The sequence below is a fragment of the Gavialis gangeticus genome, unplaced genomic scaffold, assembly GCF_001723915.1.
Source record: "Gavialis gangeticus isolate Ggan-Ray unplaced genomic scaffold, GavGan_comp1, whole genome shotgun sequence".
Classification (NCBI taxonomy): domain Eukaryota; kingdom Metazoa; phylum Chordata; order Crocodylia; family Gavialidae; genus Gavialis; species Gavialis gangeticus.
Window position 1 is genome coordinate 11124450 of NW_017729002.1, and position 13589 is coordinate 11138038.

The 13589-nt window shown below is 38.3% G+C and overlaps 1 protein-coding gene across 12 annotated transcripts in view; it reads right to left on the reverse strand.

The window, feature by feature from the left end:
- Window positions 1-13589, reverse strand: part of RBFOX1 (RNA binding protein, fox-1 homolog 1) — a 2526522-nt gene that overhangs the window by 21402 nt on the left and 2491531 nt on the right. For 10 of the 12 annotated variants that reach the window (XM_019507488.1, XM_019507490.1, XM_019507494.1 and 7 more), the window contains one exon: window positions 6284-6336. The exons of the other annotated variants lie outside the window; for them this stretch is intronic. In XM_019507488.1, the coding sequence (XP_019363033.1) occupies window positions 6284-6336 (53 nt within the window). The remainder of the gene's footprint in view (window positions 1-6283; window positions 6337-13589) is intronic. 12 annotated transcript variants of the gene reach the window in all.

A 13589-nucleotide genomic window follows, 5' to 3' on the forward strand; every position in this document is an offset into this window, starting at 1 on the left:
ATTGTTTAGGGGGTCTCTACTTTATATTGATATTCTAGTTCCCTTGTAAATTGTTCTGTTCTCTTATTGTAAGATGCCCTGAGCCTTTGATGGGAAGGGTGGCATATAAATCAAGCAAGCAAGCAAGCAATCAGTCAATCAAACAACCAAACAAAAATGTATTTCTTGTACCCAGTAGGGTATCCCTCAACATTTGAAATCCTGAATAACAATCTGCACTACTTTCCACAATTATGAACTAAAAGAGCCAATCCAAACTTAGTAAAAAAAGATGAAATAACAAAGTTCTGAATTATTTGACCTACTTATGCTAGGTCTGAATTTGGTCACTGGAGTTTTGCTTTTAAATGGGATAAATGCCAGATAGCTGCTTTACAGGATTTAGAGAAGTGTTGTACCGTGTCTAAACTTTAGTCCTTTTTAAAACTGTGAATGCCTTTTAACCGTCCAGTCTCTTTCTTTTTGTTTGTAAAGAATCTAGAACTCTCCGGCACTGATAATACCTAAACAAGGAAACTCACAAATTTTCTTGTCAAATCTTATGCATCAAGATTTTGTTTCTTTTCTGTGGGGGGAAAAAGCCCCACCTGGAATATTTGTGTGGAATTTTGGAAGTGTTCCAAGATTCTGGCCTCTATTTGAATATATTTCCTTGTGTGTTTTATATTTCTTTTCCTACTGATTCCTGTCCTTCAGGGGCAATTTTCAGTGGTATAGCCTTTATGGACTGTAACAGTCAAAGTAAGGTTGCTTAACTGCTGCAAAACCAGTTGTGCCTATTTCACAAGAGTTGGCATCTCCTAAGCACCTGCTGCTGTCCTATTCTTTGATTTATGTTTTTTTCAGTCAGTACCTTTTATCCCAATTATGATAAATACATGCAGGGGAGTTTCCCACAGTGCCACTTGTTTGGCTATCAATCTTGCTAATTAGAAAAGTTTCTAATTCACAGCCATGGTTTCTCTCTTGCTTCACGGGAGGTGTCTTCCCATATTCTTCTTACTGTCAAGCATGAGGTGAAGGTACAAGAACATATTCAGATGAATACAATCCCTTCTATTCCTTCCCTGTAGCTTATCATATACCTCCAATCACAGGAGGTTCTGGCCTGCCCACTTTGATGGTCCTGGCCGATTAAGAAGAACTGGGATTGGTCAGTATTATGATTACAGCAATATCCACATACTACAAGATGCAGACCTTGTGATTTTGGAGAAGACCCTATCCCCTCCAAGTTACTACAGAATAATGCTCCTGCCTGATGTTAGCTGCAGGTTTTTGTTTTAAGATCTTCCTTCACATGTAAAACCTACATCTGGACCTCTGGCATTTATTAACAGTTGAAGGCCCCTTCTCATATAAATGAACACATTTAACTTGCAGTCCCAATCAGTTTCTAATCTGAAAATTGCCTCCTGCTTAGTTGCATTCATCCATATCATTTCTACTGGAAAAATTTGATTTCACTTCTGCTCCTGATAAAACTTGTTGTGAAGGGGTACTGGAGACTAATGGGTACCACGGGGGCCACCTCAAAAGTGGAAGTAGTTTAGCAGGAAATGAATTCTTTCTGGTTTTGTCTGTAAACCATTTTATTATTATAATTGAACCAGATTTTTAACAGGCTGACTGCTGTAATATTGTTAACTTGACACGATACATTTTTATGCAGTGTTCATTGTTTCTTATTCACTGTTTTAAATAAATACTTTAAAATTAAGCATTTCATATTCAATGTCTACTAAACTTCCCATGTGTTCATTGTCTGTTGCACATGTGCATAAAAAATATATTGTACATACGCAGAAGGAATGACATCCATCTTTCAAGTCTCATAATTTAAGCATATTGCAACAGCAGTTGTCTTGGTTTTCTCACTCTCAGATCTGAATACAGGGAATGTACTCATTGCCCTCCCTCTCCCCCCACAACCTGTTGAGATCAGTGCAAACATAGATTATTCTCTATTTTTGTTATCAAAACAGCTTCACATTGCAAATCCTCCATTTACAAATCACAGAACCCTGGCTTTACTTAATCTTGTCATGTTGTCACATTTGACTAGCCATGCGAACTGACCTAGAACTGCAAGCACAAGGAAGGCAAGCTGTCAAAGAGATAATGACAAAGATGCTGAAAAGGGCTGCCAATGTTTTCACTGAGTGAGATAGAAGGATTAATCAAACTTACTACAGAAGAACAGAGGATAATCCAAGTGTTTACTGATTTTTATCAGCTGATCCCATGGTTGAACATCTTACCATAACAACTATGGGGAGTACTAAAAGCAGTAACAAATAAAAGTTCCGTATAAGCCATGCACAACTATTTACAACAGCAGTAAAAGGATGTTCAAATTGCCAGCATAAAAGAAACTAGAATTTGTTGAGGAAGTGTAGTTGCGTGCATTAATACATACTATTCTGGACCATGATGGCTACAACATCATTCTCATGCTATCAGACATAAATTTTTAGCTTTTTCAAAATAGAGCTTCAATATTTACTATTTTTTTACTGGGAAAAGAAGCTCCGACATTAAAGTTAAATAAAGTACTAGAAGAAGAATCTTCCAGGTACCCCTGCTATTGTTCATCTTGTATTTTGCAGGGTTAAAGAAAGAACATTGTGTAATAAGAAAAGTATCTCGTTGAGAGTGATGTTTTGCCTTGCCAGATTTCTACCTGAAATGGAGTCCAATCTTTGGGTAGCGATACTGAAATAAAAGAGACTGTTCTCTAAAGGCATATGTTCTCAATACTGAACATATGCCACTACACTGTCATCTAAATTAAGCTGATTCAAACATGTCTGAAATTGTAGTTTAAAACTGATTAGATTATTTCTCTATATAAATTCTAGTTAAAAAATAAATCATTTTCAACTTTCATATCTGACCCACATCTCTCACCAGGTAATTGAACAAGCAAGAGGTGAACTGTATGACGTGAGCTTTATTAATCTAATGGTAAATTATGACCAGAAATGGACCTTGTAGGAAGTAGAGCATATAGGCATTTCAACCATCCTTACGTATTGCTGGAAATTTCCATTCATTTTTAAATAATTGCCTTAGCTATATACTCTTTTTGCTTCATATGCAAAATCTGCACAGGCGTCAACTTCCACGTAGAGCTCAATGGCGTCATATGGGAATGTCACAAACCTTGCAATCAAGTGACTGTAGGTAGTAAATATCCCATACAAACCATTTAAAGCATCTTAGGGTTCCTGTTTCTCTCTTCTTATACAAACAAAGTAATGTAATCAAATCCCATCAGAAAACCACACTGTTTACTAGTCTTCCTAACTAGGGGGAACAAAACGAATCAGGTTTTTCCTCATTTCTGCAAAGAGAAAGCATTTATCTTCCACCATAGCATTTTCTCATAATTTTGATCTGAGATTTTATGTTTTTAAAACCTGCTAACACATTTCATTTGTCCACACACATTCTCTCTTTCTGTCACTTTTAGGAATGATAATGATTGAAAATGTTAAATGAATGCAGTAGTAGCAACTAGAGACTTGTTATATGTACCACACTTCAGTCAGAAAGCAGATTCATAACATACACAGGTCTTTCATGCCAAAAGCATAAATGGTATTGGCACTTTGGAGGAAAACAGTATCAATTGTACAACCCCAATGGATTTTGCTGTTCATGTATAGCAGTTACTAAAAGTTAAAAGTTACAGGAAGATAGTAAGAGAGGTATAAATCTAGGATATTCATGCTTTCCTTTTATTACATTAGATCATAAAAAGTAAAATGTATGTTCCAGCATCCACATGGAAAAGATGCCATAAAATATAATTTTTTCTTCAGGGAATATGTATTTTGATGTTATAAAACTCAAAGAAAATGATTAATTAAGGTCTCCTTTTGAAAATTAATTTACATACACAAAAAATACTATAGGAATTCTGCTTATAACTAGCAAGCTTGAAATATCAGGCCACATTATGTTTTTCATAAGGATCCTGTGAGGTGCAAAGTGATTATCTATCTCAGGACTGGGCCCCTTGTAATGAATTTTGCCTTCATATAACTATCTTAAGTGATGGGCTGGAGAGACTTGTTTAGAGACCTTCATTAAAGGTTTACCATTCAAATGAAGGGAAGTTTCTGATGTTTTCTCTAACTCTGGTCTACTTCCATTCTGTTTGCATCCTCTTTAAACATTCCTACCAGAGATGATCTAGCCACAAAGCATATTTCTTCTGAAGAGTAAGTATTTTGGCCTCAGAATACATCAGATTCCTTCAGGAGATTGTTATTTTTAAAGAGTTTCTTAGGGGAGGATCCCCCTGCCAAGTTGTTTATGTATGTATATGCAGTATGTACAAAAAACCCCATGTTGTTACATTTGGTTAAATTGCTTAATTGTAAACAATGACATAATGAAGAAGGGAGCAACTGTGGTACCAGCCCAGGACACTGACCCTGGGGGTTCAAATGTAGCAGCAGCTGTACTACGCCATGTGCTGCTGCCACCCTGTGTGCTGAAGTATCGAACGCTTCTGATTTTAAAAGTAGCATAATTACCCTTCAGAAAAAAATGTTACATGATTTAAGTTTAATTTATCTCTGGTATGGAGGATGAAAGGAGCTAGGAAAAATCACCCCACACACATTTCCCCCTTCAATGTGGTGCAGAAACGTTAACCTCAGTTTTACTTATTAGTTACATTATTATTCATCAATACACAGACAACAATTAAAAAAAAATAAGTAGTCTAAAGGATGATCCTGATGAACTTTGTCATGCAAGCTAGGGATTTTAATCAACACACCTGAGGTTACTTACATTATACTGTTAAGGATATGGACCCAAGTGTGAATTCCTTGCACAACCAAGACTCCTCTTGACCCCAGTGTAAGGTTTGGGTATGTAAGGAATGCAAGACCAGGACTCTCGTTAGCTAACTTACTCATACTGCATGACAAGAAAAGCACCTCTGTTCAACTGTTCATCAATTTTTCCATTGTTCTTAGAACCATATTCAATCACATATTCCTACATTGCATACGCTGTACTCCTGGCATAGGTTAAATAGAGAATCCGGAACCCAAATATGGCCAGAATATGAAATGCTATCTTTTCAAATATGATGAGAGTTTCAATTTGAAGTGCATTCTATTACTGATTTAGCATTCTAAACAAGTTATGTTAAATCAGTTTGTATGTTAAAGAAAAATGTTTTAGATAATATCTAAAAACATATTATTTGCAAAAGTCAATACATATTCTCTTTGCTAATGGCCTTATCTTTTTCACTGACAAAAATTGTAGGATCTTGACTTGTTCATGTACAGATTGCTATGTTGTAAAGTGCATATTCTTCTTTCATTTGCTGCTGCCGCTGTCTTTAAATAAATAAATAAATGTTTAATACCAACATTTTATATTAGACTACATTATCCTTCCATCATTGTGCACACAGAGCTCCTGCAAAGTCAATAGTATTTTTTGTAAAGAGCAATGGCAGAATATGGCCCAATGCTATTACTATTTATTTTGGCTTATTTACAGATCTTCATGTTACATAGTAAAATCATACCAAGCTTACCTGAATCAAGACTAAAACTGTTTCAGACTATATTAAGTAACAGACTAGAATTGTCTTGACATATGCTGTATATTTATAAGATTTCTATTAGAATATATCTTATAAAAACCTTATTTGTTCTTTAAAACCCAGCTGGTTACAATAACATTGTGTTAGTGAAGAAACCGAGGGCCTTTACTTACTAGAGGTGATGCTCTGATGACAGAGAGATCTTCTTTCCCACTATCCTACCCACAGATATAGGCTTCAAGAGTGCTTTAGGGTCTGCAGTACCCTTGTGGGCACCATTTGCCCCCAGAGAGTCGCACAGAAAACTGGAAAATCCATAGCACTTACAATGTCCTATATATATGAACAATTTTATTCCTCTCTTTATTTCTTTTTTTAAAGTCAAAATCTTGATTGCACTGTAAATCGATATTTCCTTTTAAGAAGCTTCAACACTGAGATTTCCTTTTAAGAAGCTTCAACATATTCTTACTTTTCTAGATCACATTATATTGAAAGTAGAAATAAAACACCAAAGTCAGCAAAATAACCTAATGTCTTTTATATGGCAATGCCTAAAGGCTTCAAGCTATAACTTAGTGAAACTATTCCAAAGATTTATATTATGGACTTTACTAAGCTTTCTCTAGTGATTAACTGCAGCATGTGAAAAAGGATATTGAGACCTGGATGGATGCATCAAGAAGTATCAATGATTGTTACCTGCAGAGGTGTTACAAGAAATTTCATCTGCTGCAACGAAGACGAATTGATTTCTGCAAGAGAAGATAAAATTCACAATACTGCTTGCTGACTGGGAAATGTGCTAGCTGCCAATTGACTTGATGTTTACAGATGGGGTAGGGTAAGGGTGCTTAATTTTAATGAATGTAGCAAGAAAAAGTGTTGACGTATTTCAGTACTGTAGAGTTTATAAGGATCATGAGGTAGACATGCTGGGATCTTTTAAATGAAATAATGGTGACATTTGAATATGGACTATGTACAGACTCTTGCGCTGGAAGCTTCATGTTTAGTGTTACAAATATGTCATGCTAAAATATATCTATAAGTTTAAAAACTCAAACTTTATTTATATTAATGTATATGCTAAAGGGCACTATTGAAAAAATATGTAAAAACCTACAGTTTGCAAGAAAAATGTAATTTACTAAGTAAAGCCTATAGAAGAATACTGAAAATAAAATATTTTTGGTATTTCTGTATTATGCCAATACAGAAAATGCATTTTCTTCCATTTCTGAGAGAGGATTTATGACGTAGTATATTCTTATATATTGTCGTCTGACTACTACTAAAGATTTGATGCAGAACACTGAACACAGTAAGTTAGAAAAATGATTGGTTTGATATGACTTCTCTTGCAAAATTCTTTTTTTCACCAAATAATATAAAAAAGAGAAATTCTAAATATACTTTAAAGAAAAACTACATTATTTCCCAAATCATGCTTCCTTTACTCATATTGCAATCCTAGGACTCACAAGGAGTATGCAGGATTTTGGCCATAGTATGCTCTCTGATTTAATCAAGAATCTGGATTATTAAAGAATCATTACCATCAAATTGTGCTATTATATGAAAGTATGTATTTCTCCCTGATATCCTTTGAGCTATGCAGGTTTAAGTAAGAAGCTGGTGCCAAGTTTTCAAGCTTAGGTACTGTTTTATTTAAAACTTCATATAGTTCCTACATCACAGAAACCTGCACATCCATGCAAGTCCACATCTTAGGAACTAGGTTCAACATTTGCACTAAGACCTCAGTCCTACAAGGTGTTGAATTTTTTGCGCCGGGGCTAAGTTCCCATTGAAGTCTGGGAAAGTTCAGGGGCATAAGATCTCAAAGGAGTGACCAGCACCTTGCGGGTTTAACGCTAAGGGACCAAAATCTAGTTTTATTATTTTACCATTAATGTTAAACATTTTCCTGGAGTCCTGTGTTCAGGGTAATTAAAATATTCTAATTTTGATAAGCTATGCAGGTTTCTATAATCTATACAATATATAGCCAAGCTTTTTTTTTTTGGTTAAGATCGAGAAGTATATTATTGAGTGTGACCTCTATTGGGAATATTATATCCTGCATTTTCAGGGAGGCTAAATTAATGATCAAACTGTACATTACCACTTTTAATTCTGTTATTCTGAAAATGCTGCATAGGCTGGAATTTTGTTTCTCAATTTTTTTATCTGCATTATTTTAATAATCTAGTGTTATTTATCCTGTATGGTGTACCAAAGAGCTGAAATCGAACTCAAAGCGTTTAAATGCATCATTAGGAATATACAGCTATTCTGCATTTAATATGCAACTTCCACTGTCTCTTATATTGTGAAAAGGATGCACATAGAAATATTTTAGTGTCTGCCTAACAAGCTCCTTTTGAAAGCAAATCAGATTCTATATCTATTGGTCCACATAGCTGATCCTATGCTAACATATATAAATAAATAAAATCTTTTCTACTTGACATCTTCCGCATAGTGCTGATTTAGGGTATGGTAGTTAGAGGAGGAAGTCCCTTTTACAGCAAAGGAATCAGACTCTTTCCAAACCAGCTTCTTTTTTCATACAACTTTTACTCATGTGTTAATCCTTAGACATCAAATCAAAGAAGGATTTTTAGGATTAATATGCTGTATTTGCGACTTACACAACCTCAGAACAATCATTCCTATGTCTCCTCTATTTGATCAATTTCTATAAATCATAGATTGCTCAATGGGCTAAAATGGTCATTTTTTCCCCTCTATTTCTTATTGAGTATACATATAAAAAATGTCAAAAGTGCCTGAACGGAACTGCGGAGGCAGGTCATTATCCAAAGAGACAAGCCTTTTAAAACCTCCCAAGTGGAGCCCTTGTTACATTCCTGCAGTGTTCACAGAAATGCACCATTTCTTCTTGTACTTAGCTTTTGCATATTTTATTTCAGAAATTCATAAATCTGTTTTTTTTAAGTAAAGTTGAAGGCAACCATTGATTAGTATAACAACAATTGTTGAGAAAACTAAAGTACTCATATATTATTTACTTTATGGGCAAGTACACGTAGCCACTGGAATGCGACAGCCAAATTCAATTTATTATGAATAATTAGATACTATCACTAATGATTCCAGTCATTTGCCTGGTAATTTGATCATCTTAATGTCTTTGTAGTGATTGTCTCTATTTTTTAATGGCTTTATTATTTACAGGATATATATACCTAGAATGAGAGTTAATAACAAGAAATTTCTCTATAGACACGGGAACGTGTTATGTGTGCCTTCTGTAGGAAGCATAATTATTCACTGTGGGCAAAATCCTGTGCAACCTTCTTATGAGAGCAATACCATGACTTCTTGCCTGAGTTAGGCAAGCAGAATGTAGCCCATAGAATGCAGATTCACTCTATCTACATCTAAATACAGTCCAATAAAGGAAATTAGAGATGGAAAAGACCTACTAATTTAATGCGTTTCTTTGCAAATGCAGAACTGTTTCCTTTAACATAAGATCAATGATTAAATTATTCAGGTGATAAGGACAACTCCACTTACAGAACTAGTTTATAATCTAGTAGTAATATAGATTTTAAATTAAATATATTACAGTAACGTAAACATTTCAAGAAACAAAGTGAATTGGTTTTAAAGAGCTTCTCCATTAATACTATGGGACTACTTGATACATTTTAATTGGAAATATGGACAGTGAACCACTCTAAAAAGAATAACTTAAAATGTACTTCTATATAATTACAATTGATCCTTATTTGAAAGGAAAAGTGAAAAGTTAATTTTTACTGCATATATACTTTAAAATAATCTTGTGCTGCTTTAAATCTATCCAAAGAATGCAACCATGTCCTAAAAAGAAGCATAGTTTTATGAGACATGCTGCTCTACTATTAAATCCAAATTTTCCCACTATCACTTAAACAGTTGAATTTAATCTGCACCTTAAACTTTTTATAGAAATAGAAAATGTATACTGATGTCCAAGTTGTTTATTTTATTTAAACAAAATTGAAGAGAACTAACAAACGGTAAGGAAAGCAAACTGGGACAAAAAGAATACTGAAGCAGTAACACGGTAAATAATAAAGGTGTTTTAACATCAAATTGATAGTAAAAACTCATGTGGCCTGTTTTCCAATTACCCTATTCCTACATTTGGGGCAGAAACAGAGGCACAAGGAAGCAAAGATGCCATTAAGGTTTATTTTGAATCTGTTAGGGCCCTGCCCCACAGCATTAGTGATGTTCTGATTTGTTCTGATTTGCTTTCCTTTACCTCCTAAACCAAGAGTGTCCAATTCATCTGGGGCTGAACAGAGCACAGGGCTGCTCTACAGGTTGGATTGGACTCACAGGTCCTTCCCCTTCTGCTCCCCCACCCCTCCCCCTATTCCTCTTCCTCCTCCCAGCAAACTTAATCCAGCACCTGCTCCAGTTGGTCTGAGACCCATGCTGAGTACAACACAGATCTCCAAGCAGCTGGAACAGGCTCCATGTGCAGCATGGTCTGGCTGCAGGAGCAGCTGCACTAAAGGCAGTGCCCTCCCTGACAGCTCCAGGACTGTTACTAACAACAGGACATCCTGCAGATGCTGCATGTGGTACCTGCTCCAGCCAGTTTGGGACCTCCACTGCATCTGGTGCTTGCAAGCACCAGATGCAGTGTGGAGCCTGGACTTGCTGGACCAGGCACTGTGTCCACCACACACCCCAAAGCAGGCATTACATATGACACAGTCTGGCCATAGGGCAGCTGCACTGCACACAGTACCACATCAGCAGCTCCAGGACTGCACCACACATGCTACCTGTGCTAGCCAGTTCAGGACCTGTGGTGCAAATGGCACCTGTGGGCATCATATGCAGCACAGGTCCAGGAGTGGCTGGAGTGGGTACCATGTGTGGCATGGACCCCAGAATGGGCACCTTATGTCATCTAGTCAGGCTGGGGTGGCCACTGTGTGCAGCACTATGCTGGTGGTACCTGCTTCAGCTGCTCTGGGATCCATGCCACATGCAGTGCAGGTCCCAGATTGGATGGAGCAGATGCAAGATATGCTGGGGGAGGGGAAAGAAAGGAGGTTTGTGGGCCAGATGCATCCTGTGGACCCACCCTGCACTACAGATACATGTTGTGCCCCTTGTGACTCTTATCAGACACAAGGGCAGCACCGGGGACTGGATGGAATGGCTCTGTGGGCCAGAACTGGCCCTTTCACCATGTTTGACACTCCTATGATAAGGTCGATTTGGCAGAGTAATCACACTCCAAACCTGTCCCCTATCTAAAGGTAAGATTACATTAGGGCTGTGCAAAGCTTCAGGTGCTAATTCAGTTCGGAGCAGATTTGAGCTGATTTGGTGGCCAAATCTCTGAATTCGAATCAAATCAGACCAGTAAAAAGGTCCAAATTGATTCAAAGCTCTCAATTCAAAGGAGGGGGAGGGTACCATGGGGGGACCCCAGCCAGGCCCCATTCCTGCCTGCTCTCCCAACCCCCTTGAGCACCCCCTTTTTTTTTTTTAAAGAGCCAGGAGCTGGGACTCGGAGAGTGAGTGGAGGATGGGGCTCGTGACAGAGCCCCCCACACAGCACAGGGCAGTGGGAGGGAAGTGGGGTTCCCCTCCTCCCCCACCTGGCAGCAGCCAGTGAGTGCTGGGTTTTGGGTTTTTTTTAAAGAGCTGGGAGGCTGGGGCTGGGCGAGGAAGCCATTGATAGGGCTGAGAGCAGGTGGGGATAGGGCCTGTTTGATTCAAAGATTCAGTCGATCTGCAGTGATTGAATCTCTGAATCAGATTCAGCTGAATCGATTCGAGACTGTAATTTAAATAACTGAATTGAATCACGGTCCTCTGAATTGGCCAAATCCAAAGCAAATACTAACCACTTCGCACAAGCCTAGATTACACATTATAATTAGACCATGTTAAGAGCACTGAAAACTTGAATGATCACACATGAAGGCTTGTGAACAAGTTAAGTGCCCTCTAAATCTTTTATAGTTACGCCTCTTTAGGGAAGGATTATCTTTGAACAATGCTACCTGGCTTGAGTTAATTTAACTTCTTAGTTGAGATCACCAGTTAAAATAAAGCCACCAATTTGCTATGCTCCAGTATTGCAGGAGACAATGGTCCCCAGTGGACTAGCTATCATCGAATACGCTATGGCTCTGGACTGACAGCGGGGGAAAGCCAGGCAGCAGCTGAGTGGAAAGGGGGTGATTGGAAAAAGGGAGGGGAAATAGGTTAAGGGGGTCAGGGAGGTAAAGGAGAGAGGAACATGAGGCAGAAGGGAAGGGGAAAGAGGGAGGGGGACCAAGAACAGGGAGGGAGCAGATGGGTAGGGAGCTTCCAGGCTGCTGTCCCTTTGCCCTCTGACATCCAAATTGACCCCCTACCCCCAGATTGCCTCCCTGCCATCCTGACTGCCTCCTCTATCCCCCCACTCCCAAATCACCCCTCTGATTGCCACCTGAGCCCTTTCATCCCCTCCACAGCCCCTCCACAGCCAGGTGCTGCCCTGGTACCCAGATCAGCCTGAGAGCATCAGCAGTAATCAATGTTTCCCCTCCCTGCTTGTTCCTGGGCTCCTGGCAGCTTGAGCTGTGCCCACATGCCTAGATCCAGGCTCTTCCTTTCAACTGCTAGGGCAGGCCTGAGCAGTGCACATTAGAGAAGGTATTAACCCTTAACTTGAGACTGATCACTAGCACACACTAACCTTAACCCCAACTAAAATTCTTTACAACTAGCATCTCCTAAGTCTAACTGTAATGTGTAATCTCACCGTAGGTGTTTGTTCTGTTTTGTTTAGGTTCTAAAAGTGTTGTAAAAGCTAAGAATCTGGCCAATTGTGACTGGATTCAGTTTAAACAAAAAACAAAACAAAACCCCCTGTTTTTGACTTAACCTCTAGAGCACAAATCTTGTTCTCATTATGAATACTTGAGGCACACCCATCCTGTGCCCTGCAAGCATTTCACCTATGACAGAATGGAGGATGGCTTTAAGGGATGGGCCTTCACAAATGAATCTGCCTGACAACCCTCGCATTTATGTATCGAGAGAACAGCAAGGAGTACCTTAGGGGCTGCAGTATTTTTTACAGAACAGTTTCAATTGTGGTTCATATACTCAGGATGGTGGGAGTTTCCTCTCGTCCCTCTGTATTATGCCCTTTTTCATTTGAAAGGTGGTTAAGTCCTTATATCACAAGATCTTTCATTAGTTATGTTGAATCACAGTAATCATCTATAATCTAAGGAGTTACACTGGAAAAGGAACCAAACTGGGACCCAAGAATTCTTTTTCAGTGGGAGTGACTTTTGAAACACAGGCGTGCAATGGTTCCAAGTCCAGACACAAACTGAGATCTGAACTATGATATTAGAACCTCTGTCTGTTTATATAGCGCCAAACATCAGAAAGGATGACAAAGCATTTATAGGACTCACTTTGCCAGCTGGCTAAAAGCAGACAAATACTAAATTAGCCTGTTAGACAAGGTCCAGATATACAATTAGTTAACACATAAGTTCAAACTAGTATTGAAGACTATATTTTCTACATTAAGCTGGACTACTTTTTTTATAATGTACAATCTTCTGAGTATCATGTCACTATAAATTATGGGTTTTTGAAGGCATAAATACACTTTAGAATCCTAGGGTGCCTATACACATGCAGAGAGGCTGCTCCAAGGTGTTGCAATTACAACATGTCAGAGCAGAATCGATTAATCAAGTCTGCTGGACCACGGTAATTACTGCGCTCCAGGAGACTCCAATGTCATATATATCAGTGTCCCTGAGCTCAAAAATGGTGATGGAGATGCTTTAACTAAATCTGGTTCAATGAGCTTTAGTTAAAGCACCTGCACTGCCATTTTTCAGTGCATGTGATGCTCTGGGTGCTATAATTAGAGTCCCCACCCCAGCTTCTGGAGCATATCTCTAAATGCCGCTACAGCCTGAGACTAGCAAACCTGCCACTTTGT